Raw genomic sequence first — 26,923 nt, forward strand, 5'->3', positions numbered from 1 at the left:
TAGGGGAGGTTGGGAGTACCCTCCCCCCTTTTTGGATTATCAGAAAATTTGGAGTGTATACCTAAAACGATGTGACTTAAAATACAGGTGTATGGTATATATTCACTTCACGGGTTATAGGGGGCACACCAATTCTTTTGCCATTCATACAGAATAGCATGACTCATAATTTGATGAGTTAAATTAAAAATTATTTTTGAAGGCTCCCATTAACTGTATAAATAAAGTTAATTTTTTGTTTACATGGATCGCAAACCACTTCATCAGATGCCATTATTCTTTTTGCGGAAACAGTTACACAGCTACACAGCTCTTGCAGCTTTTTGCATTAGTCTAGTTCATGTTAGATCTGCTCAGCCAATCAGTAGTTTTTAGGGAGCAGCTTCTCCATCAGTTCATCCTTATAACTATTTGTATGTTGAAATAAATGTTGAAACAAGCTAAAAATAGCCATTAGTAATGTTCAGGGGCACTTTGCATCTGATTTTGTGCACTGGGATAATATATTTATATTTTAGAGGGGCAAGTGGAGCAAATGGGCTGTCACTTGCTAGCTTCAGTGGGTTTTCAGCATGGTAGACTACTGAAGAATATCTGATATGGGCTAAATAGGATTACAGACATTTCTAGGCACTTCACCACCAGCTGTTAACCACCGGTTTTGTTACTGCTTTGAGCTCACAGTGGCGCTCTTATTGATTTACTAATTAACTATTTTGCTGTAGATAAATACATAGTATTCTCAGTAACCTCCTTTGCTGTCTTTTTAGAAACAATTTTTACATCCATGAATTCCCAGCAATGTGTTTAGGCAGCTAGAGTACTGTGTAAATGAATGGAAGTAAAGACCTGTGGGTCTGGATGGAACCAACTTTAGAATAATTCAGATAAATATCACATCTCTGGTTTTCCTGCATATAATGGCAGAACAGAACCTGAGTAGAAATGAACGCTCAGATGGATTTCTGGAGTTCTTTGTGAACACTTTAAAACAGATTTAAATCAAACTGTTCCCTTTTTAACTTATATTGGAAAAAATAGGTTGAACTAATTATCATTAATACTGGGCGGAAATCTGTCCCATATTTGAAAAAGGTAATAGTCAAATGGAAATTGCTAGTCAATTAATTTATTAAGTTACTAATTTATGTTCCAGCGGGTGAATTGGCTTACAATGTTAAAATTCATTAGGGTAGTTGGGCCACCTTCTGGCAGATTTAGTAAGATGGGAAGGCCTAAGGAGAAGACAGATGAGAACTGGAGGAAATTTAGGATGAGTACTATGGACCCTAACCCCCTGTTTATGGTCCCCAAGACCACCCTAAAAATCCTGCAAGCAAAACATTGGCCAAAAAGAAAAGTAAAACCATAAATACCATTAGTACTGAATGTGCTACAAAACCACACCCAAGCCCCAGACACCTAACAATGCTATCAAAATGCCAGAAATCACAACTCATAATAACTTCCAGTTGTAACCTCTGCCTGCTTTGGGGGCCAAAAATGTCAAAATATACCCCTGTCCCAATTGCTGACCCATCACAAATTAATAAGTAATTTGCGGTAATACAAGTTTTGCTGATCTAAACTCTCCTAGACCGCAAGCATATGCACAGAAATCTCAGCTAATGCATGATATAGGAAATGTGGATTTCAGAGACTGACTAATTTGTTAACTGAGGCTGGTTACAGACCGCCGAAAAGTGGTAGCCTGTATCTGCCCCTTTCCCTGGTGTATCGGAGCCTCAGTGGTCAGAGCGGCATCTGCTGAGGCCCCGATCCGCTGCTTTCCAGGCCGCGGGGAAGCGGCAAAAGGCCCCTTCCCCACAGCCTGGAAAGGGGTGTCCTTGGGGCTTCAAGCCCCAAGGACACCTGGCGACAGCGGGGAGGAGGAGAAAGGGGCCACTTGGCGCCATCTGAAGGCTGCGCCCAGCAACGCAAACCCAGAAGGAGCTCCGAAACAGAGCTCCTTCCGGGGTTGCGAAAAGGGCGCCCTAGGCGGCCTGTCGCAGTCCCAATACGTCACATAGTGATGGCGGCCCCCATGTAGATGGCCGTGACATAGTGATGGCGGCCCCCATGTAGATGGGGCACCGCCATCTTGTATGTCCTCAGGACGTATTAGGCTTGGGGGAGTCAAGAAGTGACGCCCCTTTTTAAAACTAGGACGTCCTGAGGACGTCCCTTATGGCCGTTTGTAACGCGGCTAAATAAATTTTGAGACCAGTAGGTGTGAATTTTATGGCAAATCTCAGCACCCAAGCTGTTTTCCCCACTATTTTAGTTGTGATTGTGGTCCCAAGATAAGTTATGTTTGCCTAGTGGTAACAAATGGTTAAACTAAGCATACTATGTTGATGTTATCAAAGATGACTACATTCAATTCTGTGGTACCTTAAAAACTAACCCATTGTGTTAAAAGTTCTTTTAGGCTTGGACCTCCACTGATTCAGAAAGTAGCGGGTGGATAGTGTGCAAGGACAGTATGTAAAACTGAGGGGTTGTCCGCACAAGCATTCAATTACATTCCATAAATATAATCAGGCATATTTGTGGGATAAATATGGAAATATGTTTTCAGTGATTTTTTATGACAGTCTGAGAACATCTCCAAAATAATGATATGTATCAGAAGAGAATCCGAAAATCCATGAATATTTATTACAATAGTGTCAGTGGCGAGGATTCAAAGAACCGTGGAACTGTGGGGTTTAGACTCCCCCCACTCAGCACAGTAGACCTTCTCCTTCATGCCACATGCCAAACCCAGCAATTCTTTGGATACTGGCCCTGAGAATAATTGCCAATAACTGTATCACCTTAGTAAATCTTTTCATAAGAATTGAGCTATGTGCAATTGTTCATAGACTTACATAGGTATTTTTGTCCTCTTCCCTTCCAGTTAAATTGTAGACCATGGCATGTGTAGCAGATATACTCCAAATATCTGACCTACCAAGGCAAATGCAACCTGTTCATCTATTTATTACAGTGTTCACATGGCAGCTGCTTCTAAGCTTCTTCTTCTTCTTCTTCTTCTTCTTGTTTCTTGAGACAGGAAATAGTCCATAGTGAATGACTAGTGGTCAGCATTTGACTCCATGGGTCAGCTGTGCAGTCATAGTTTTCAGGAAATCTTGGAACCTTTTTAGAAACTCTAGAGGATTTTTGAATGCAAAGAACAGATTGGCCTGTTACAGACTGCCAAAATAAAGCTGCTTTGGCTCTCTTTGGAGGTATGCTATTTAAATGATGCATGGGTCCTAAGAGTCCGGAGGTCGCGCCAAAGCCACACTCCATTCCTAAGCACTGGAGGGCAGCTTTGGTGCAGCTTTCAGATTCTTAGGACGCATGCATCATTTAAACAGCATACCTCCAAAGAGACTCGAAGCAGCTTTATTTTGGCAGTCTGTAACAGGCCATTGTAAGATATCCTTACAGTATTAATGAAGTTCAGGAGACTGATTGCGATGATGCAGTATAATTAGTGATTTATTTATTTTATTTTATTTTGCTAAGAAAGCATAATTTCCCAGACAGATATGGAAGATAATGAACTTTATGGAGAAATCATGCAGCATATTTTGTTTATGACTTATTAAAAGGATCTTACAGAAATTGTCATGCCACACATATGTATTTGGAGGGGGGTGTTTGGGGGGGGAAGAGAAATATTAGTATTACTAAGACTTCCTCACATGGTTGCACTTTTAATGTTTGGGTTTTTGTTGTTGAGGTTGTCATTGTTACGTTCTGTGCTAGACGGATATATGTTTGCCTGCTACATAGGTCATAGAATCATTGAGTTGGAAGAGACTACAAGGGCCATCCAATCCAACCTCCTGCCATGCAGGAACTCACAATCAAAGCATCCCCAACAGATGGCCATCCAGCCTCTGCTTAAAGACCTCCATGAAGGAAGCTCCATTTTCTTCTGAAGGAGTGTATTCCACTATTGAATAGCTCATACTGTCAGGAACTTCTTCCTACTGTTTAGGTAGAATCTCTTTTCCTGTACTTTGAATCTATTGTTCTGTGTTCTTGTCTCTAGTGCAGCACAAAACAAGCTTGTTCAATCCTCAGGATTGAACCACTTCAAATATTTGAACAGGGCTATCATATCACCTCTTAGCCATCTCTTCTCCAGGCTAAACATCCCCAGCTCCTTAAGCCTCTCCTCATAGGGCATGGTTTCCAGACCATGTGCTCTAACAGTAAGATGGTGTTTCCTGCAGTCCAGTGTCATTCATGTTTACTCAGAAGTAGGTCTTGCTGAGTTATGTGACGCTTGCTCTATATGGGATTGTAACCCCAGTATCTTTGGGGCCTTTCATGTCATACAGCACAGCTGACTTTCTAATTTGTAACATAATTCTTCCCATGCCTGTTCCTTTGAAGTGTAATGAGTCAGTTCTTTCCATGTATTAAAACCACAGCAGCAAGGTCATTCAGTAATTCATGATGGATCAAGGAACAGAACAACAATCTGCCAAGTTTTGTGTCTAATACCTGGAGCATCATTTCTCTCTTACTCCTTTCTGGGTAACCTGGGCTGTTTTTCTCTTGAAATTGATCATTTAAAAAAAAAAAGTCAATAGAGGGTCATATTGAGGGGAGAAAAAAGCAACCTCTAAGGTAGACTTGGATATCTTTCTGTTTGTCTGTTTTTATCTTAAACATGAAACTGTATAGTATTTCAGTGAACTGTGAAATATGCATAAAATATAAATCGGTGTATTTTTAGTATGAACAATGATACTTTGAAGATAATCCTGCATGTCCTTTTAAAAAAGACCTTTACTCTTCCTTTTCTTTGGCTTTTTGTTTTTTTTCCCTTTTGTGATGATATCTAAAAATTACAATATTTTTTAAAAATGTCCAGTATCATATTGTAAAGGGAACAGTAAGCGCTTTGCAATATATTTGTCTTAGTGATATATTTACATTATAAACAAATAAGCAAAGTGATTTGTCAAAAACAGTTGCTTTAACAGCAGCGATTTTTCTAGAAGCTAAGAAAAAAGCTTTCTTCTTATGAGGTTATGCCTGTTGTTGGCTGTTGTCATTTTAATCTTTGGGAAATAATTCTGTGGCATCCGATATTAATTGGTGCTTAATATAAAAGAGAAAAAACAAAAACAAAATCATCCTGGCTTAATTTTTTAATAAAATATTGGTGAATGTCAACACTGTATTATTGGATATGAATGTCAAAAAAGTTAATAAAAACTGAAAATATTACTGAATTACAGAACCTAAAATTAGAGGTTTTTCTTCACAAATGAATAAACTGATCCCAAACACCTTTGGACAGAAAATGTTCAGTTTGCTGTTCAAGGGAGTTGCATCTTAAATAACCAATTTATTAAATAGCATTTGATTAAAAAAAAAAAAACCCGAGCCAAGCAGCTCATCCATTGTAGCATTGCAATTCATTTGAGACATTTACTTCTAATTTAAGTGTAAAGTTTATTTTATTTATTTATTTGATTTATAGCCCATTTTTCTCTCAGTATAGTTATGCTTGCACACTTGTGCATAGATGTGTGTTTGAAACGAGTTGTCTACATTTTATAAAAAATTAAATTCTTCTCTGAAGATGCCAGCCACAGATGCTGGCGAAACGTCAGGAATAAACACTTCCAGAACACGGCCACATAGCCCAAAAACCCCACAAAAAACCCTATTTTAAATTCTGGTGGCATGTTTTACATAATTAAAACTTCATGTGTGGCCAAGGGAAGGGGGCATTTTAAAAATGGGTATTTCAGGGGAATAGATTGTGATGTCAAAACAACCAACCCTAGAGCATAATGCATAACCAACTTTCCTCCAGACTGTATGCATGCCTGGCTTAGTTTGTACCTGGATCAAGGTTTAGTATGAAAGCATAGCAATCTTGTTGAATCCAGATCTTATTGTTATTTGTATGAAGAACTGCCTGGGTACTCTAAAGTGTACTTCCTAGCCTTCAGTAATGAAAGAAATTCAGATTTATGAGCATTAAAAATGACATAGCTTCCTCTGACCACAGACTCTAAAGAACTTCTTTTGAGCTCTGTTTGTATTCATCGCAAGTGAAGTACACCAGAATTAACTAGGTTTGCCTACTAACCTCTCAGTTTTGCTCTAAGTGGATTCACATAAATATAATGAATTTCTTCACTGAAAGTTCTCATGGATAACAAAATAGACACATCATTTTTAATTTATGTACTGCAGTAATATTAGAAATATAGAATTAAAGGGATGATTGTGATGATGATAATTATCATCATTATCATTTATTTATGTAGCACCATCAGTATACATGGGGCTTTACATGAATTATTCATACTTTAGTATCCTGCCCTTATGCCTAAAAGGACTTGACACACAAGAAAAAGAGGATAGCAATGGGTTTAAGGATTATGTCCAGCCAATACTGACTCTGCTTCCCTCCCTATGGAAGCCACAATAGTGGCAGATGGGATGGAAGAAGGGCCTTTCATCACTTGGTGAGCCCACTCCTTTTTATTTTATTTTGTGATCAGTCAAATCCAGTTCCTACTTTCTGCTCAAAGTATAGTCTGTATGCACTGTTTCTTGTTGTTGTGTATCTTCAAGTCATTTCTGTCTTAGGGTGACTAAGACAAACCTGTCACGGGGACTTCTTGGCAAGATTTATTCAGAGGATGTTTATCTTTCTTTCCTCTGAGGTTGAGAGACTGTGACTTTCTCAAGGTCACCCAGTAAGTCTCCATGGCTTAGTGGAGATTTGAACCCTGGTCTCCAAGTATCCTACTCCAACACCCAAACCACTATACCATGCTGGCTGTGCAGTGTTTCCTCCTAGAATTATATTAAAAGACTAAAACAGTCAACAATAACATTGCTAGTTCCACTCTTCAGAGGCCTCTTAGAAATGAAGTCATTCAGGGTTCTTGAGTTGAGAGTTTGTGACTTGTTTATCAGACTAGAGGGGGCAATTCTTATCTTCAGATATATATATATATATATATATATATATATATATATATATATATATATATATATTAAACATAATATGAAAAGAAAGAAAAAAGGCCAATGCTGGTATGCAGTACAACTATTTAACAGTTAAGATGTCTTACTGTACATTTCTGAAATAGACAATTTCTGTATGGAGGAACGATTTGGAGCAAGAGATACCCCCTCGGATTATAAAGCCTCCCTCTAATTCTCAAAGCAGTACCTGTCATGGAATAGAAATAATGATGTGGGAGATACAGGTATCTCCCTTCCCATCTACAGTTCATTCAAATAAGACTCACATTGATATGACACCTAACATGTGTACAGAAGTGAGGCTATAAGTGACACTGTTATTGCTGCTTTGGAAGCATCAATACATCTACATAGCTACTATGAATTAATGACTCCTGTTCGATCCCTGGCTCTTCCACCCCTCCGCCTTATTATACTTGCAAAACCTGGCAGTTTTGGTGTAGAGAACAAATGATCTTGATGAGTCTTAAATGTTCCAAATTGCCCAGATGTCACTTTTTGCCTTTGTTTTGCCTTTTCAAGGACTACCTAGTCGCTTACACCTTATTATTATTTTTTTGTTTCTTTAGCCATTCCTCCTAAATTGAAGGAGATGAAAAGCCAGGAATCTGCCGTGGGTCAGACACTAGTTCTCAGATGTGAAGCCCGTTCTGAGCACACCTCTCTCAAATTCAAATGGTTAAAGAATGGAAAAGAAATAACAAAAAGAAACAGACCAGAAAATATCAAGATCAAGAGTCCCAAAAAACAAAAGTAAGTATACAGTGATCTACTTAAAAGGATGAGGTGTGAGGGGGAAGTGGAGATTTTGACCAGGATGCAGGCAACAACTCAGTATTAACTTCTTCAGCATGCTCAACATTGTGTTGCAATGTGCAGAAAGAGATAATTAATGGAAATAGGCTGCCACTTTATTTTCACTGGGTGATTTTATGCTGCTATATTCTGCTTCATAGAAACAAAATAGTTATTTTTGTTCTAGTGATAAGCTTTCTTTCATAATTACATTATCTTGCATGTAATATGATGGCCTCTATATAAAGTTCCAGATACTGAAAGCATCTTTAAACCTATCTGAGTAAATTTGCATTCATAGTATCTGAAGCTCTTACAACCTATTGACTGTTTACAGAAGGTGCTGAAGAGGCCTCTAATATTTTTTTTCTTTAGTACATGCATATCACATATTTCTGTCACATAAATAGTTGTTGGCTTACTTGTCAGCTGTTGTCATAAAAGTTGATGGACCCAAACATTATATCAAGTGTTTGTATAGCTGAATATATAATACTTGGAATACATAGAGTTCTTGTGCATAAGCTTCAGTTTTAATTAATTTGATTAGATCTTTAAGGTTTATGTTGTCTATGTGGTGTGTGGGTTTGGACATTTTTTAAAAAAACAACCCTTTTGGATATGTTCAAATTCCCATTCATCTATGAAACATACTAAGAAGTCTTGATCTTCCGTAATCTAACATCTCATAGAGTGGTTGTAAGGCTGAAACCTTGTTAAAAGTAACAAGGTGGATTTGAATAAAGCAAAGTCCAAAATCCACAAAGGAGTTGTTGTTGTTGTTGTTGTTGTTGTTGTTGTTGTTGCTGCTGCTGCTGCTGCTGCTTATATATTTTTTGTATCCCACTCTTTTTCCAGAACTAGGACTCAAAGCGGCTTCACAACATTTAAAAACAATACAGTTAAAAACATTGAAAAGTGATACATTAAAACAGAGTTAAATTGTTAGACTACTAAAATAGATTATTTATTAAAAGAACAAAAATATAATTAAAAAGATAAAATTTAAAAACACTTAAAATGATACAACACCTTTAAGCACATTGTTTTTAAAAGCCTGCTTGCATAAGAGGTTTTATGCTGTCAGTGGAAGGCCATCAAGGAGGGAGCCATTCTGATCCATTCCCTGGGAGATCAGGGAGTTCCAGAGTCTAGTGGTAGCCACCGAGAAGGCCCTCTCTTGCGTCCCCACCAACTGTGCTTGTGATGGTGGTGGGGTGGAGAGAAAGGCCTCTTCAGAGGATCTCGGGGCCTGGGCCGGTGCATATCGGGAGATATGATCTGCCAAATATTGTGAACCTGAGCCATATAGGGCTTTATAGGTCATAACCAGCACTTGGAATTGTGCCCGGAAACAAATTGGCAGCCAATGGAGCTGTTTCAACTGCGGTGTTATGTGATCTCTGTAACCTGCCCCAGGTAACAACCTGGCTGCAGCTCTTTGGACCAGGTGAAGTTTCTGAACACTATTCAGATAACTATTGGTGGGCCAAAAGTCACAAAACGCATAATGCAAGCTTTCAAAGCTCCACTGGTTTCTTCAACAGGCAAAAGATGTTGTAAAAAATCATACAGGAAGAAGAAAAATGATGGCGTTGGAGTCACAGGCCTACATTTTGAATAGATACTGTCTCTGCTGTAGTTCAGTTGGAGCAATCTCATTGTAGGCAAAGACCATGTCTCTCTTCATCATGTGAGGATCTAGACATAGGACCATAAAATTTAAACTCCATCGCAGCAGTACAGTAATCTCTCTTGGGATCCAGGGTATCTCTGTCTCTTTTGAAGCCACAGGCCTCTTATTTGGGCAGAGAATATTGAACAACAAACCCTTCAAAAGCTTGCAATAAGTGTTTTGTGCATTTCGGCTGGCCAATAAAAGTATCACTCCTTTGTAGGTTTTATTTTGCTGTATGACAAGCACAGCTACCCCTGAATATGTTTTAAGATAGGTTTTAGTGCATTTTCCCTGTTTGATTGCTGCTGGATTAAATATCAGCACACATGTGTCCTCCATGCTGCTGATTTTGGCAGCATGTTCTTTGTAAGGAGGAGAGAACAGAGTTCTTGTGGCTTTGTTTTAAACAATGGACATCTGGAAAGTGTGCTGTGGTTATTGTCATGGCTGCAGTACTCTGTCCCACACAGCAGCCAGAATTAAAGAGAGCACTTAACTTTTAAGTGTTACAGATCTCTTCTTCTTTTTCTTCTTACAATTAAATGCCAGAGCACTGGAAATATAAATGCTTTCTGCTTTGTTGTCCTCATCTGTCATTATGTTAAAGGTAGTGATGGATGAGTTAGGAAGAGTCTGCTAGAGTTAAACCACAAGATGAGCCTGATCGATTGAAGCAAAAGAATTGTTAAGGTTTTTAGTCCACAGCTAAGCAGAAAGGTCTGGCAGAGGATGCTTTGTTCCTATTGTATCATCATAGGAAGCCTGAACAAGCTGACCTGTTCCAGGGAGGTGATTCATATTCTGGTTAATTCAGATTGTCTTGGAATCAAGGATGAAATATTTTTGATTTATGAACAAGTTATTTTCATTATTAGAATCTGTATTGTCCACTTGGGTCTTATAGAAGTTTGATTTGTAATCCATAAGAATGTTGAAAGCTACCATATATTTTTAATGTTTTTAATTATACTGTTTTTAATGCTGTGAAGCCGCTCTGAGTCCCAGTCCTGGGAAAAGAGCAGGATACAAATATAATAAATAAATAAATAAATAAATAAATAAATATTAAGACTATGGCTTACATTTGAATAATGATCCTGAGGCTTTATTGTAAATTTTTATTGCAAATTTTATTGTAAATTTTATGTAAATTTTTATTGTAAATGCATGTTGTTTTTCTATGCCTAATAAAGGTTGACTGACTGACTGACAAAATAAATATTTCACCTTATGCAGGCATCAGATTTTTGCTATTAAAGAATATTTCATCACTATTTTTCATATTATTTTTTTAAGCAAGTAGCTAGGAAATATGGTGGTTCCTTGGAAGCTTACCAGGTTTCTCAGCAAAAAGATCGGTAATTGGGATCCCTTGAAAACTTATCAGAGGTTTCTCAGTAAGAAGATTAGTAATTGGAGTTTGGTAATTACAGTAGCCAAGACCCAGCTACAAATCTCAATTAAAGCATACCCGCTGAATTAATTGCAGAATGCTAAGTTAATACTTATAGAAATCCCACTAATTAAATTCCATTGATTATAACATTGGTCTAAGTTGAATTTCTAGTCCCAGCCAGAGTAGATACATCAATTAATGGAACTTTCTTAAGTGTTACCGTTCAGCACTTAAATCAGTGGGTATAGTCTAGCTGAGTCTTGTAATTAAATTTAGGCCTTTGTAATTGCGTTTATCCTGCTTTTCCTCCAAGGAGCTCAAATCATACATTGCCCCCCCCCCTCCCATTTTATCTGTGAGATATGTTAGGTTGAGGGGTAGTGAACATTAAGTTGGGATTTGAACATAGTCTTATGCTAACCACTGTTGCTCAAACTAGCATAAACTGGGGGGATGAATTCACATCAAAAGTGCGATTGCATTGTGATATTGATGCATTTCATCTGCATTCAAAGTATCTCATAATCATACTGGCTTCATTCATCAGTGCATTTGAAGCCTATTTTAATTCATCCACAATGCCATGTTTTCTGGGATTTATACTGAGATTCTAGCTTTATCTGGTTGACCTTTGTAGATGTTGTGAATGTGATTATTTTAAATATAACTGTCTTATATTGCTATTTAATTGAATTTGTTTTAATATCCTCTTTCTTTAATTGTGTAAGCTACCACGTAAAATTTTATTACTAAACCATATTCAATCTCAGTAATAAAAAAGTATTTATATTAGATTTGAAGAGATTAGACATTATCATGAAATTACTTCTTTGTTAATTCAACACTTTATTACTCTTCATTTTGTTTTTAATGAAAAAAAGTTGAAAAATATCAGTTCATGCATGCAAATGGTGTTAATGCAATACATATTAAAGCAATTATCTTGCAAATATTCAGGATCTGTATCTTCAGCTGATTGCTAGAGGCAATCCAGTTTTCTATTATGGAATAAAAAGTGGAAAAGTAAGGAAAGGGTGAGATATTTAGCCCTTTTCAGGTACTCAGATAAGGTTAAGTATTCTTTTTAAAAGCATTGCTAACACTATATGTAACCATGATCATTCATCTGTTTGGATTCTCATGCAGCCTTCTTCTGCTTCTGTACAATAATCTTGAACGCTTCCTTATTTTTGGAATCATTGGGGTGGTGATGGTATTACACATTCGTTGCAGCAATAGAGTGTCTTTTTGCTTCTAAAAAAGGAGCAACCAAAGTCTTCTATCCACAGTGTACCTTTTCCCCATTCTCAAGGGCTATTTATTGATCCCTTCAACTCCAAAGCATATACCTTGTTACTTGCAAACCACTGAAGGATGGGGTTTAAAATAACATACCCCCCAACTTGCCCTGTTTGGCAGGGACAGTCTTGATTAGTCTCCTGCCCCACTTTTTCCGTTGCTTTTAAAATATCCCACTTCCTCTCGCATCTTCTCAATTTCCCTCTTTGTCCTTGGCTTACTTCAGTTGCTGCAAACTGAATTCGAAGGGCAAAAGCAGTGTGCGCTCAATTAACTGAGTAATGAGAAAAGGACAAGGGTATGGTGGAATCTTGCCCTTCCCAGTATGCTCAGCCAAAGGAAAAGTGCTGTAGTCTCTCCTAGCTGGCGTGTTCTTCCTCACTGATAGCTTTAGCTATCTTGACCACATTTGGATTTTGCTTGGCCACACATGTCCTCTGTGAAATGCTGGATAATATGAAATAACTGTTATGCATTTTTTTATGGAATACTTTTGCATCTGAATATAAAAGTAATTTGTCACCTTTAAAAAAAAGCTGTAATAAACCATAATAGGCCAAAAGTTGTATATAATGACTGGGTTTATTTATTTTTTCCTGTCTTTCCTCACATACAAGTAGAATTTCCCAAGCATTTGTTAGTGCTGCTGTAGTGGCTTTCGAAATGAAACCACTCTGGAAGCCTGGCATATGAGTGGCCTTGCACTTTGCATTGTCAGACTGGCTTCCCTTTAATTCTTGCACATGGGCAACTATTCCACCTAACAGACCCCAAAGTGCCAACATGAGAACAAAGTTACAGTGGCAACTCATACATGTAAGCTTTTAATTGTTTTCCATGTTTTGAACTCCATCTATACTGTTACAAATAAATAGATCTAAACTACAACCTACATTTGCCTAACTTTGAATAAGTCCCTTTAAATTTAATGGGCTTCTTTAAATAACACATAAAAAAGCACTTCGAGAAATTATTTTTAAACAAAGTGCGAATGTACCTTCTCATTCCACATCTAACTATGACATATCTATTCTAGGTGACCTGTATTTTGTTCTGAAAAATTGTGTGATATCACTAATAACAAAAATGTTCCTATGAACATATCCCCAGTAATCATTTTATTTTGCTTGGAATGTTGTTATAATATGATACAGTTGGTTCAATTAGTTTTCACTTTTTCTATGCCCTGAAGTTGGCATTTTAAGCATTTAAGTAAAATGTGAACTAGTGAGTGTTCATATGCCTTTTAAATGGACTGTAAGAAATTCCAGTAATGGTTTATGGAAGACAGTAGTGTTTTCAGTTTTCATAGTTTCATTGTCAGTGTGTAGCTAGAAACTGCACTGGATTCCCCCGTTGTGCATTGTCCAGAACTAAGTTTCTGCAGGTAGAATATTATTTGTGTTGGTGGAATGAGTTCACTGGAAACTAATTGATAAATTTTTATTAGCAGTTTATCACTTTGGGTTGTTTTGTCCAGAATTTATCTTTATTTCATTTGTCAGTTTGTTAGATAATGGTTTGGCTCTACTAGCAGTTATTTCTTTTCATGTGCTTGTAAATTGTAGCAAATAAATCAGTTAATGTCATACTAACTAGTGACTGGTCATAAAATAGTATCTGTTACAGACACACTAGAAATTGGATTGAGATTAAAATGGCAAGATGACATTTGGTGCCTTGTTTTCAGTGTCCTTCTCAGACATGGTGAATTCCAGTGTCCATAGTCTAGGAGACTGATCATTTCAATAACTGTGTGTCTCCAATGGCTTACTGAATTTGGGCAATTTTAACGTTGATTAGCCACTCAGCAAGTGCTTCAGGAACATACCTAGTACAGTGGTACCTCGGGATACGAAATACCCAGGTTACGAAATTTTCGGGATACGAAAAAATCCCATAGGGAATCATTGTTCCGGGTTACGAATGTTTTTTCGGGTTACGAAAAAACTTTTGGTGCTTTTTTCGGCTTTTTCGCACGGAATCGCGGCTTTTTCCCATTAGCGCCTATGGCAATTCGGCTTACGAAGGCTTTTCGGGTTACGAAAGCGGCCGCGGAACGAATTAATTTCGTAACCCGAGGCACCACTGTACTTGGTAATATCTATAACTGCTGGTCACTCAGAGCGATTTATCAAGATCTTATGTCTCTTGAAAAAATTATGGGTTCTTGCCTAGTGGCAAGTTATGTTGCTTGCTAAGTGGGAGTACCTGTACTTATTCTTTAGATATCTCTCTGACATCTTAATCCCATTTTAATTCTTCATGGAAGTTTGTGTTCTGAAAAAGAAAAGCAATACAACCTTCTGTAACAGAGGAAGGTTGTGAAAGAAGGTAGATAAAAGGATAAAGTAACCCCATTGTTTGTGAGTTTTTGGAGAGACTAGGTTATAGGTGAGTGCTGCTTCCCTCTGTCTCTGTGCTTTAGCAAATACAATCCACCTATAAAAGCACTAGATCATGTCTGATCTTGGAAACTAAGCAGGGTCAGCCCTGTATAGTATTTAGATGGGAGACTGCCAATGAAAACCAGGTGCTTTAGGCCAGTGATGGTGAGCCTTTTAGAGGCCGAGTGCCCAAACTGCAACCCAATTCCCACTTATTTATTGCAAAGTGCCATGTCCCTCTGGCCTTCTAGTAAGAAACTCTGGCAAACTCTGTGCTGGGGCGATGGCACATGTGCCCACAGAGAGGGCTCTGAGTGCCACCTGTGGCACATGTGCCATAGGTTTGCCATCACTGCTTTAGGCTATGTTTCAGAGGAAGGGACTGGCAAAACCATCTCTGATTATTCCTTGCCCAGGGAAACCCTATGAACTTGTTAAGGTCATCATAAACTGACAAACAGCTTGAAGACATGCACACATCAATGCACATGCAAACACACACACATATTTTAATCCCTCAGATGAGTGGACTTTTAGGTAGCACTGAGTATTGCTTTTGGTCCTTTAGTCTGTTTGGATCATTTTTTTTTTTTTTTTTTTGCTAGTGTTGTGTGGGGATTAAGTGAAGGGCTTTCTGAAAAGTAAACATAGGCGTTCTTTACAGTAATTGTGTGTCAGACCTGGTTCCTTGTTCTACTAAAGGTGGAGTGAGATGAGGTAAAGGGGAGCAATGTTGATGAGATTCAGTAGTTCAGTGGGAATTTGTCCTATTGTTCATCTGTCCCTGGAGAAGATAATTTGATTTATGGGCTTATTTAATATTTGTTGTGTGCCTTCAAGTAATTTTGGACTTATGTTGATCCTAAAACAAACCTATCACAGTGATTTCTTGGCAAGATTTATTCAGAGTGGTTTGTCTTTAGCTTCTGCTGAGGATGAGAGAGTGTGACTTGCCTAGGGCACCCAGTGAGTTTCCATGGCTGAGTCAGGATTCAAACCTTGGTTTCCAGAGTCAAAGTCCAAGATGAATACCATTGCACCACACCGGATCTCTGGTTAATACTTACAGTACTTAATAATATGGTATTAATGATATTTATTTTTAAAAAAAACCTCCTAGTTTGGTCTTCTTGCAGTTCCCTCCTCTGTCCAGAGTTTGGTTCCAAGCTCTGAATATTGCTTAACTTCTAACTATAAGTTTGATACTCAAAATTACAGCATTTAAAAGAGAATCTAACTCTGCCAGTAAAGATGCTTTGTTTATGTTTACTCTTATATTGCTATTGCCTTTAGTTGTCAGGATAATTTTTGACACTTTCCTGGATCAGAAAAGGATACCATGGTGGCTTAGAAAGATCAGTGAAAGGCCAGATTCAGAAGGGACACGGAGTATGATTGAAAGTAGTTTAAAGTGATTTAAAGGAGCGGTCATTTTCAGAATGGCACCCATTCTTGATAAAGCAAATAAATTGTCCCAGATGCATTCACTTTCTGGTTTCCATGTATTTCATAGTAGCATGAACGTATACACTATAGCTTCAATAGTGAAGGAGCATCATAATTAGTGTGACTTTTCCTTTGGATGTCACCTCACTTGCAAGCATCTCCTTCACCTCTGCCCCCTCTCCCAATTTCTGCCTAGTTAGAAAACTGCCAGTTACCTTGCTGAAAGGAGCTAGAGATCTCTTCCAGTCAATTTTGCCAGTGTAGATGGCTTGCTTGGAAGAGACACCAGAATGTGGGACAGCAGAACACCAACTGACCAGGAATCCGTATTGACCAAATTCACCGTGATACATGCCATGTCAGAACCCCCAAAACAAAACAATATCCAACAATAACTAATAGAAAATAAACATGTACCATTTGGTACTCCCCCTCCCCTGAATCAGCACCAAATTGTGATTATGTATGAAGTGCACTGAAATCCACAAAAGCTCATACTAAAATAAATGACTTTAAAAAGATAGTCTTATGGAAATGTCAACTAATCAAAGACTATAGATCGTTCCTGGTTACAAGAGGCACAAATAAGCATAAACAGCAACCCCTTCCCCTCCAGTTGAAATCACTTTTCAGTAGTGAGGCTTGTGGTCTTGGGTCCCAACCAAATATTTTTAATAAATATAAAAAGTGGTTTGAATGCAATAAGAAAAAAGCACCTTAAGGATATAAATTTATAATTTATTTGTAATCCTGTTACGCTGGTTTATCCAAGGTCTTATTACAGCTGCTCAAGAAGCCAATAACTGTGTTTATTGTTGTGGGACTATCGCAAGCTGCCGTCCTAGATCCTATCCTTGTGACATATAATGTGAAAATGAACAGCTAATAGAAATGATACAGTGAAACTGTCCCAAAAACAATTTATTGGTGCTCTCAGAACAAATAAATATTGTGATAAAAGCACTTGAGGCATAAATGGCCTACTTTTCTGGCCAGTGACCTTCACAGGTTGCCTTCCACCTCTGTTTTCTGAACAACTCGTCAAATAATCTGATCCATCATCCCAGCTTCCATGACTTGCTTTTTTCATGTGTATGTTTAAATATTTTACTCCCCTCAACTAGCACATGCAATAGATGGTGAATGGTCAGTAATCATAGGGATTGTAAACCCATACCTGTGAAAGACAATAACTTCCTGTCTCTCCGTTAATTTCAAGCGTAAAGTATGTATATTGGAGCCTTCCCATCCATGGGGGTTCTGTTCCAGGCACACACATATGTGCATGGATGTGTCAGTGCATCTGTGTGCATGCAGTGCCATAGAATAATATGGAGTTTAGCAGTCCATGGGCATTCAACTCCTCAGTTCACTGTTACACGCACCGTTACAGAAGGTCCACTGTGTGAAAGTTTGGAAAATCCATTCATAGAGTAAGGCCATCTCAAATATGCCAAAAATCTCTGTTCAACTGGTTACACATTTTCCACGAAGAGACAGCAATTTAATATTAAGATGGTTGCAGTGAAGCTTCATAAGAACCTTTTGAACTTGTCAAGATGTACCAAATGATGTGGTGCACTACTCTATATGCATGAAAAAAGAATTGGGATGCCCACCTGGGGCTTTCCAAAATCAATTTCATCTGTGCTGTGCTGTGCTGCCTATATTTTAAGTCAGATCAACCTAAACATATCCTGGAAAAAAGTGTCCAGTCATTTCCCCATAATGCAGCACCAACAAAAACAAATGGATTTCAGATAGATAGATAGATAGATAGATAGATAGATAGATAGATATCTTGCAGCTCAGCTTGTTCTTTGTTCTCCCAACTATTGTGCTAAGAAGTAAAGCAAAAAATAATATAAATGGTTTAATACCTATTCAAACTACTTTCTTTTAGGACATTCTCAGAACTTCGCATTTCTAGAGCTTCATTGGCTGATGCTGGAGAATATACATGTAAAGCGAGCAACAAGTTTGGGAATGACAGCACCAAAGCTCGGGTAATCGTTACAGACATCAACGGTAAGACATGGATGAGTTTTTAAACTGCAAAGACTTGCAGAATGTTTGTAATTAGACATTATTTCTCGCATACCTCAGGCCATCTTTGAATTGTTTAAACCACACCTGCATATTTTCAAAATAATGGGGGGGAGAGATAAACCTTTTCCTGTGGCATTTTGACATATCTGTTCTGCTAGAGATAAATGAGCAAATCTCCTAGTGCCTGTGTGTTGAATCCATGTCATCTTCTGTGCAGCATTTTAACTCAGCAACTTAACTGCACACCCATCCTTCTGAATGTCTCAGTGATTTCTGACTAGATAGATAACCGTGACAAGTTCACCTTTTGCACATATAAGTGCCTGGCCAATTTGCTGTCCATAGTGGATGAATCATTACAACACAAATTATATGAAGGACATGGGGGGTTGTTAAAGGCATTATCTTCTCTTGGGTAATGTAATTTACATTTGAGATTGTGAGGAACAAAAATTAGGAACAAAAATGTATTTCTAAGCTAAGAAACACATATGCTTTAAGCTTTGTTCTGCTTTGCTTATCTCAGCATACACATTCATTTCTGTTTACTCTATCAGTATGCTTAATCTTTATAACAGTACTTCTTTGGTTACAAGCCTCTTGGTATATATGTTGCCATATTTTTTCTTTTTGTGGATGAATTCAAGCATAGTGTAAGTAGCACTGTGTTAAAATCCATAAGATCAGTAGAACACAATGAAACCTATGGTATACCAAAGTTTTGCAAATTCTGGATGAATTTAATTGCTTTGCATTTTCAAAGGTTCTGAAGAAAAATAAGTGATGTACCATGTAGATGCGGGGGAAATAGCCATGCAAATAGCCACCACTATAATTCTACATGGTCTTTCTTCTTCTTCTGTACAGTGGCCTTTTAGGACATGCTTATTAGTATACATCTTTGAATCATGACTAGAAGTTTTCTTTCAATAGCTAAAAATGAAGTGAAGAATCATCACTGTATTCTGTTATGTACTTTGACAGTCCTGAAATTGACATTTTGAAATTGGATAATTGAGAATGTAGTACTTTCTGTTCTCTTTTCTGGCCTCTACTTAGATCCCTAAACACTATTTCCTGGTGTACACTGACTATTTTTATACTATTTCACTAGAAGTATTGTAACACCTTTTGACCCTATGTTCGGTATCGAAAAAGTTGTTTTCTATGCAGAAAATGTTTTCTGCACAGAACAGCCCCATTGAAATTTACAAAAAGTCCTCAATGACAGCTTTTTCTACACAGAAAGCAGCTTTTCAGTGTTTTTACACAGAAATGTTTCTTTACCATTTCCCAAATATTTTCAGATATTCTCCTCCCCTCACACACACATACACACACTAAGATGAACACCAGTCAAGGCAGCCAAACAAACATAATGGCTTCTTGGCTCACTCCACACATTTCAACACTATCTGACCCCATCCTCAGGAGGTTGTCCTACACTCATCTATTTTCCCACCTACCGGCTAGTTTCCATTGCCATACTTGTCTTGCCACTTCATTTCTGTACACAGTGCCTGGTTTCCAATGTCTTTGTTCACTAACAACCATCATTAAAACTGGACTTGCTACTTCATTTCCATACACAAAAGATTTTGAATTTGAATTGACATTTTCATACCATTGGCATATACATGTCTGTCCCTGGTTTCCACTCCACTAAACACATCTGAGGAAGTAGACTGTAGTCTACAAAAACTCATGCTGCCAATTTCTTTCTTTCACTGAGTCTCACAGGTGCTACAAGATGAAGTTTATCGCACGGGCCCTGAAACGGGCCCATTGCATTCCAAAACGGGGGCACGCATGGGCGCACACAGGACGGGATGGGGCTAGGAACGCATCTTACTGCACAAAGGAACGCCGCCACTGCCACCAGGTGTTCCAATCGCATCCTACATCCGTTCCAGAGGGCGCGATATCTGAGAACTCTTCCAAAGCATTCTCAGAAAAAGCATCCTCTGGAACGGATGTAGGACGCGATTGGAATGCTTGGCGTCAGGGGTGGCATTCCAGTATGCGGTAAACTCTATTCTTAGCCCTATCCCATTCCGTGTGCGCCCATGCGCATTCCCATTTTGGAACACAACGGGCCCATTTTAGGGCCTGTGCAATAACCTTCGATCTCTCTACATACAGACACTAGCAGTGACACTTTCTTGTCTTCACAGAGCCTCCATTTATTTGTTATCCAATATATTACTTAAACTTACTAATGATAATTTTACCTCGCCCCTCTTCTGAACCTCAAAACCAACTCATACATTACCAATAGGAAGAGGCAAAAATGACATGGAAAGTCATTCAGTGTGCATGGATGTTAACAAGAGCTTCATGGGAACCAACTATGCAGAAGCAGTTCCCTCATCACTATTGCAGTGTATGAATTAGTTCCTTTTTTCCAGCTAGAATTACAGTGTCAGATTTCTGATGATAGTACTAAGGAGTTCTAACTCAGTTTTCTACTTGTATTTCTAAAAACATTAATAAAAGTAAATCCCATATAGAACTCTGTAATAGCTACAAGTGATAGGGTGAAATGTTGTTAAAATGATGATCAAACTTAGGATGAAATACTAGAAATGCATAATACCTTTCAAGTAAAAAAGTATGTAAAATGTTCCTTGTATGTTTCAGATTACAATAGTAATTATTGTGATATCGCAGTACTGATTTAAAAGTATTGGAATAATGGCTTAAACAGGCTTTTCTCTTCCCTTGTAAAGTTATTTAGTTCCCATACATAAAGGAGTTGTTTGCTCATAAATCTGCAAAATTTCACACTTGGAATAGCTTTACCAGCTTCCAGTGATATCCCAGAGAGTCAATACCAGCCAGATATGCTAAGCTAAATAATGACTCAGATGAATGGACATATATTTGAGTATGAGAATTTTTCTGTGCTCTGTTACATCCAAATAGATAGGAAAGGAATCATAGGATGGGGAAAAAGGGGGTTTCAACTGTCATTATCCTGTGAAAGTTGAGCGATTGCGATAAAGATTTTCACACGACATTGCAATTAAAGAGAACTTATTCTGGCAATAACTAGGTAATAACCAGCAACAAATAATTCATGTGGAAATCCTATGAATGATTTGTTGCTGGTTATTACCTGGTTATTGCCGGGATAAGTCCTCTTTAATCGTGATGTATGTGAAAATCTTCAGTGCAATAGCGTAATTTTCAGAGGATAATGACAGTTTAAACCCTCTTCTCCTGTGTGATAAACTCCATAGAACATATTTGTGTGGAGAGAGGAAGCTTGTTCCATGATCTAAAAAGTATGCCATTAAAACACAGTGGATCCTTCCTATATGCAGGAGATCCTCCACATAAAGGGAAAAACACATATGCTGAAGCCCTGTTTAAAACAATGGGTGTGCGTTCCTGTGCATAGTGGGGTCTGAGCACAGCAGGGCACGCATGCAGCAGGCACACACACCACTGTTTTAAATGGGGCTTGCCTTTCATGTAAGGTTAAAGTTGTGTATGGAGTGCCCGCGTATGGAGTCGGCGCACTGTATTAGCCAGGTTTACATACCATTTCTTATACTGAAATTAGGACTTGGTTTAAGTGGCATTTTTGTAGCACTCATTGAGACTGTCGAGAATATTATATCTTTTTAAAAAAGGACATGTCATTCTAGCAAGATTCAGAGGTTGTTTCTTTTTTAACTTAGTAAATAAAAGATGGTTTACATCTTAACCTCACAAGCTGGTCCAATAGATGAGCATTAACTTTCCTGTTTGTAGCTACCACCTTACACCTAAGTAATATTTAGCAGATTCCACTTCAGAACTTTTTGAGGAGCCTGCAAGACTGAATTTATGTAAGGAGAGGTTTGGATCCAGTATGGCTGAATAAAGAGAAATAAGTTTTTCATGGGGAAGGGGGGCTACTGTCTTTGAGCCTGGTTTATCTACTGTCACACTGATCTTGCTGTGCCATGGGTGCATTATAGTTATTATATGTACAAAATAAAAATACTTATATTAGTAGTATTTTATATGGTGTCATCATCTAGAGACAAAACTGGTGTTTGTTGTAGTTGCAGAGGTTGTATTTTTGGATTATATTCTAATGAAATATTCCTTTAATAACACTGAATACCCTGTAGTTCTTATACCATTTATGTCCTTTGGCCTCTTATTGAAGGGCTGGTGGACTCAATACAAAATCTGAAATAATACATTCCAAAGAATTATAAAGGGGTGAGCAGATAAAGAACTGTATTCACAATTGGGAGACAGGCATATATTGGATAGATTAGCAAAGCAGTCAAATGCAAACCTCTCTTGCAAGTACCAACTGATTTTTAAAACTGAGGACTACTTGTAGATATTCATCTGAACATTATCAAGTCTTCAGAATGAACACATGACTGTGGAACATTCAATTATGTCTTGAACCAAAATGCTGTACAGTGGGACTTTGGATCCACTGGGCTTCCATTCTGTGGAGTCCTGCTTATAGGAAAAAATGCAGATGTTTATATTCCATATTAAATGGCAGTGGCATGAACGTGGACACTCTGAAACACACATATTCACATTGATGCCATTTAATAATACGGAGTGTGACAATTCACTGTTGCTTGAAAATGTGGATCCTGCAGTTCTAGAGGGCCCATTGTAGTTCGAAAATTTCTCTGTATTATTCTATGAAGTTGTTGTATAAAGGTAATATTCCTAATTACCCTTGGGAATTATGGTATGATTGCTTTTCTCATATCTGTAGTCTCATCACTAGCATGTGTTATATTCAATTGAGAGGAATGCAGTTATACAAATATGGAGCTGCTTTGCTTTGAAGATCAATTTAGATATGTGTCTTCCTTATCTCCAGTGCTACTTACTGGTGGCATCTCTTGTAGGCATGTATTTACAATGCTATGAACTTTGTGTGCAGTGGACTCAAAGTCATTCTAAGGCACCTACAGAAGATCATGGGTAGGGGTGTAATTAGTGCATATTACTAAATAACTCCTTCTTATAAATGGCTTATTCCATGGCCATTACATATTTCATTGCTGTGTCCTTCCAAATCATTTCTGACTTACGTATGTTGACCCTAAGGAAAACTTATCATGGTGTTTTCTTCACAAGATTTATTCAGAGGGGCTTGCCTAAGGTCACACAGTGGGTTTCCAAGACTGAAAAGAGATTTGAACCTTGGTTTCTTGGAGTCCTAGTCAAAAACCATTATGGCATGCTGACTTTTTACCATTTTCTACCATTATATATCTAGTCTTTATATAGAGCACTGAGTAAAGTTTTTTTGTGTCAGCTAGAGTATACCCAGTGAATTAATGGGAACTTGATAAGTCAACATTTTTATTAATTCCATGAAATCAGTTATTTTACTTTTTCAGGAGCAATGTTTTTACAAAACAGGAAATAGTTAGAGGAGTCCAGCATTTACTTTTTTCTTCTTTGTTGTTTTATAAGATCCTCTGGTTTCAAATGGTACAGGGAGCCAAAACCTGCAGAATTTACACCATACCCCAGAGGGTACAGGGACTTTTTTGTTTAAAATAAAAATGGAAGACATGACATAGCAAAAATAGATTTAGGATTTCATCCACCCAGTAATAGAGACAGTAGGCTGGGGAAAATGCTGTATATCCTAACCATTCTAAGTCAAAGTAAAAAGTTGACATCCCCAGAACTAAGCATTTGGTTGACAATGTATCTCTCTTATATATATATATGATGGAAAACTAAGAGCCGAAACAGACCGGCTCATCACGGCGGCTTCTCAGCTGCTTGGGAGCATGGTGCTGTATGCAAGATGCATGCCCTGAAGCCACCCTGAAGCTGCCAGGAAGCCACCGGCTGCCCACATGTGGGGCAGCTTCACAGTGCTCCAGGTTCTGTAGTGAATAAAAGAAACAAGAAGATAGTAGTTTAGCTTTCTAGCAAATAAAACAAGAACAGAGAAAAAGCTTCTTCGCTCACCCTTTGCCAATCTCTAGCTAGCCAGGTTCATGAAATCTGAAGTCTTGGTGGATTTGCAGGGGATTAACCTCTTAATAGGGCCAAAATACCCTAAAGGCACCAGATCTCATCTGATCTTGGAAGCTAAGCAGGGGCAGCACTAGGAAGTACTTGAATGGGAGACCACCAATGAATACCAAGTGCGGAGGAAGGAACTGGAGCAACCACATCTCATTATTCCTTGCTTAAATAAACCCTATGAAATTCATGGGGTTACCCTAAGTCGACAGGCAACTTGAAATCACATATACATACAACCTTTGCATGCTTCAGACTGCTCGGAAATCATACTGGGACAGCCAATCTCTTTTGCCAATTTTTTTGCTGACATTGATAAGGTCCAAACGTCAGGTTCTGGGCAGCATTCCAGTGAGGTTATTTCACTGAAGACCTTATGTATCTTCATGTCTTTACCAATCTCTTTCTTGTTGCCTTGATAAGTTCTGTCTTTAAATTATGTACATATTTTCCCATTGGCTTTATTTTTCCCCCCAGATTTTTTTTATTTGAGGTGGGCAAGATCTTATTTGACATGACCAAGTGTTCTTACATGGAGCTCTAGGAGGGCAACAGCTGCCTTTTCAGTGACCAGGAGAGAGCTTTTCAGGAAGTCCTGCAGCAGCCAGTCATTGGTTTTAGTCCAGGTCACAAAGTTGCACCTAGAAACCATCCAGCTGCAGTTGCACAGCCAGAGAGAAAACATTGCACAAGGAGGAACTGTATACCTTCTTTCAATGTTGAAAAAAGTACAGTGGGATCTTGGTATTTACGGACTTCCCATCCACAGATTTCAGCATACATGGATGGCAAGCTCCTGTTGTTCCCAGTGGTGTTGCAAGCATGCAGCCGCACTGCCATTAGGGACAATAGAACTTCCCATTGTCCCTAATGGTGATGTGGCTGTGTGCACGCATTGGCATTGGGGACAATGGGACTTGAGCATTTGCAGATTTTGGTATACCGGGGGGGGGGATATGAAATGGATCCCCCCAAGGATACTGAGGTCCCACTGTACTTATTTTAGAGTGACTATGGATGTGCCAATATAAGTCAGCATAAGCCTTTATATTGTACCATTCTCCTATCCTTTAGGCTAGGAGTTGCATGAAGACCAGATGGATATTTCTCCATCCAAATTCCTTTGCAGCTCATCCCCCCAGTATTGCTCACAAAATACCTTTTAATCTGTCTGAGCTCTTCCCAAAATGGTGACTAGAAGTGACATTGTGTCACTTCCTATTTCCATTTTGAGAAGAACTCCAGTAAATATAGTAGTATTGGGGATCGGGAGGGGGGTTTTCTTGTGGGTCTGGGGCTATTTTCACACATTTTGGTGGCTTTCTGTGTGGTTTTGGGTTGAAAACACCTGACAAACCTTACAGAGTTTTTAAAAAATGGCTTGGAGCAGCATTAGGGGGCTGACAAGGAGCTTCAGATGTTTCACAGTGTGAGGTCCCAAAGCCATATATAACCTTTTGGCACACTGTCCACCCCTGCTTTAGATATTTTGTGCAGAGGATATGTACGGTATTGGCTACAGAAAGAAGGAGAAAGTAGGTCTGGTGTTGTTTTTCTTGAGGATACATGTGAATCTTTTTGTTACCTTTTGACCATTACCTTTTAATTTTTGCTTTACATTCACCCTTTTATTTTTGTACTAAGACTAGTATTCTTGTTTGCCTTTTTTCTCATTCTTTGCTAGCCATTGTGACCTTGGTGCTTACAGGAAGGCTGCCTGGTCTGCCCTTCAGCTAAATTGCTTTCTTAGGGATCTGAATTTCTAGTGTAGGTAACCTTGAAGTAAATAATGTAATATTTTTTAAAAAAAACAGTTAATAAAATGAAAAATTAAAGGCCACATTTATTAGCTTTCTTAATATTCTTAAAACTAATGTTATTTAGCTTTCTCTGTTCTTAAAACCTCCAGGAGCTCTTTCTGTATAGCTGATGTAATAATGTTACTTTACAATATTTCAAAATGCAAACCTCCTTAGGAGAGAGTAATTGAGGTCAGAAAAGATGTGTGAAGTTCTCTTGGATAACAATATAAATAGCAAATACCAGGTACATTTATGCTAATTGTTTTTTGCAAACTAATTTGTCACTTTTGTCTCTACAAAAGAGTGTTGCTACACCTTTTTTGTGGGGGCTTTGTCATCTTTAAGTATCTTATTAAACTCTAATGAAGGGCACTGATAACATTTCACGTACTAAATTAAGGACAACTTTTTCAGGTATGTGTGCCAAATATAATAAATCTAATCTATATTTAGACTTGTACATAGTCATGGGACCTTGAATTTCCACTGACCTCCACTTTTTCTTTTCAATTTGAAAGCATTCTTTTTAATTTTCCAAAATGTGGTATGAATAGAATTCCCCCTACACTGTAGTGAAATAAGAACTTTACCCAGATGTGTTTGTCTTTCTTTTCAGTAGTGCCATGTTGAACCCAGCCAAAATTCAGTTACAGTACTTTTCCCCTTCCAAATTTGAGATGGGATAATTTTCTTGTTTTACCTTCTCTTTCATAATTCATTTTTTGATTTAGAGCCATTTGAAGGCAAGATTGGAACATTAAAAATCTGTGGTGCACTGATTAGTGACCTCAGCTACTGACTTGAGTATGCCATTGTATTTAATGAGACTTGAGCACCCACAGATTTTGTAATCCTCGGAGGTTCCTGGAACCAAACCCCAGTGGATAACAAGGACCCCCTGTAGTTGCTTTTGAGAAACTCCATAAAGCTTATATATATATATATATATATATATATATATATATATATATACACACACACACACACACACACACACACACACACACACACACACACACATATT

General features: G+C 38.1%; 1 protein-coding gene across 1 annotated transcript in view; it reads left to right on the plus strand.

The window, feature by feature from the left end:
- Positions 1-26,923, plus strand: part of LOC121922729 (pro-neuregulin-1, membrane-bound isoform-like) — a 651,075-nt gene that overhangs the window by 467,513 nt on the left and 156,639 nt on the right. Inside the window, 2 exon segments of the mRNA XM_042452467.1 lie at positions 7,596-7,779; positions 17,931-18,055. Of these exon segments, the coding sequence (XP_042308401.1) occupies positions 7,596-7,779; positions 17,931-18,055 (309 nt within the window).

Source organism: Sceloporus undulatus, chromosome 2, assembly GCF_019175285.1.
Source record: "Sceloporus undulatus isolate JIND9_A2432 ecotype Alabama chromosome 2, SceUnd_v1.1, whole genome shotgun sequence".
Classification (NCBI taxonomy): domain Eukaryota; kingdom Metazoa; phylum Chordata; class Lepidosauria; order Squamata; family Phrynosomatidae; genus Sceloporus; species Sceloporus undulatus.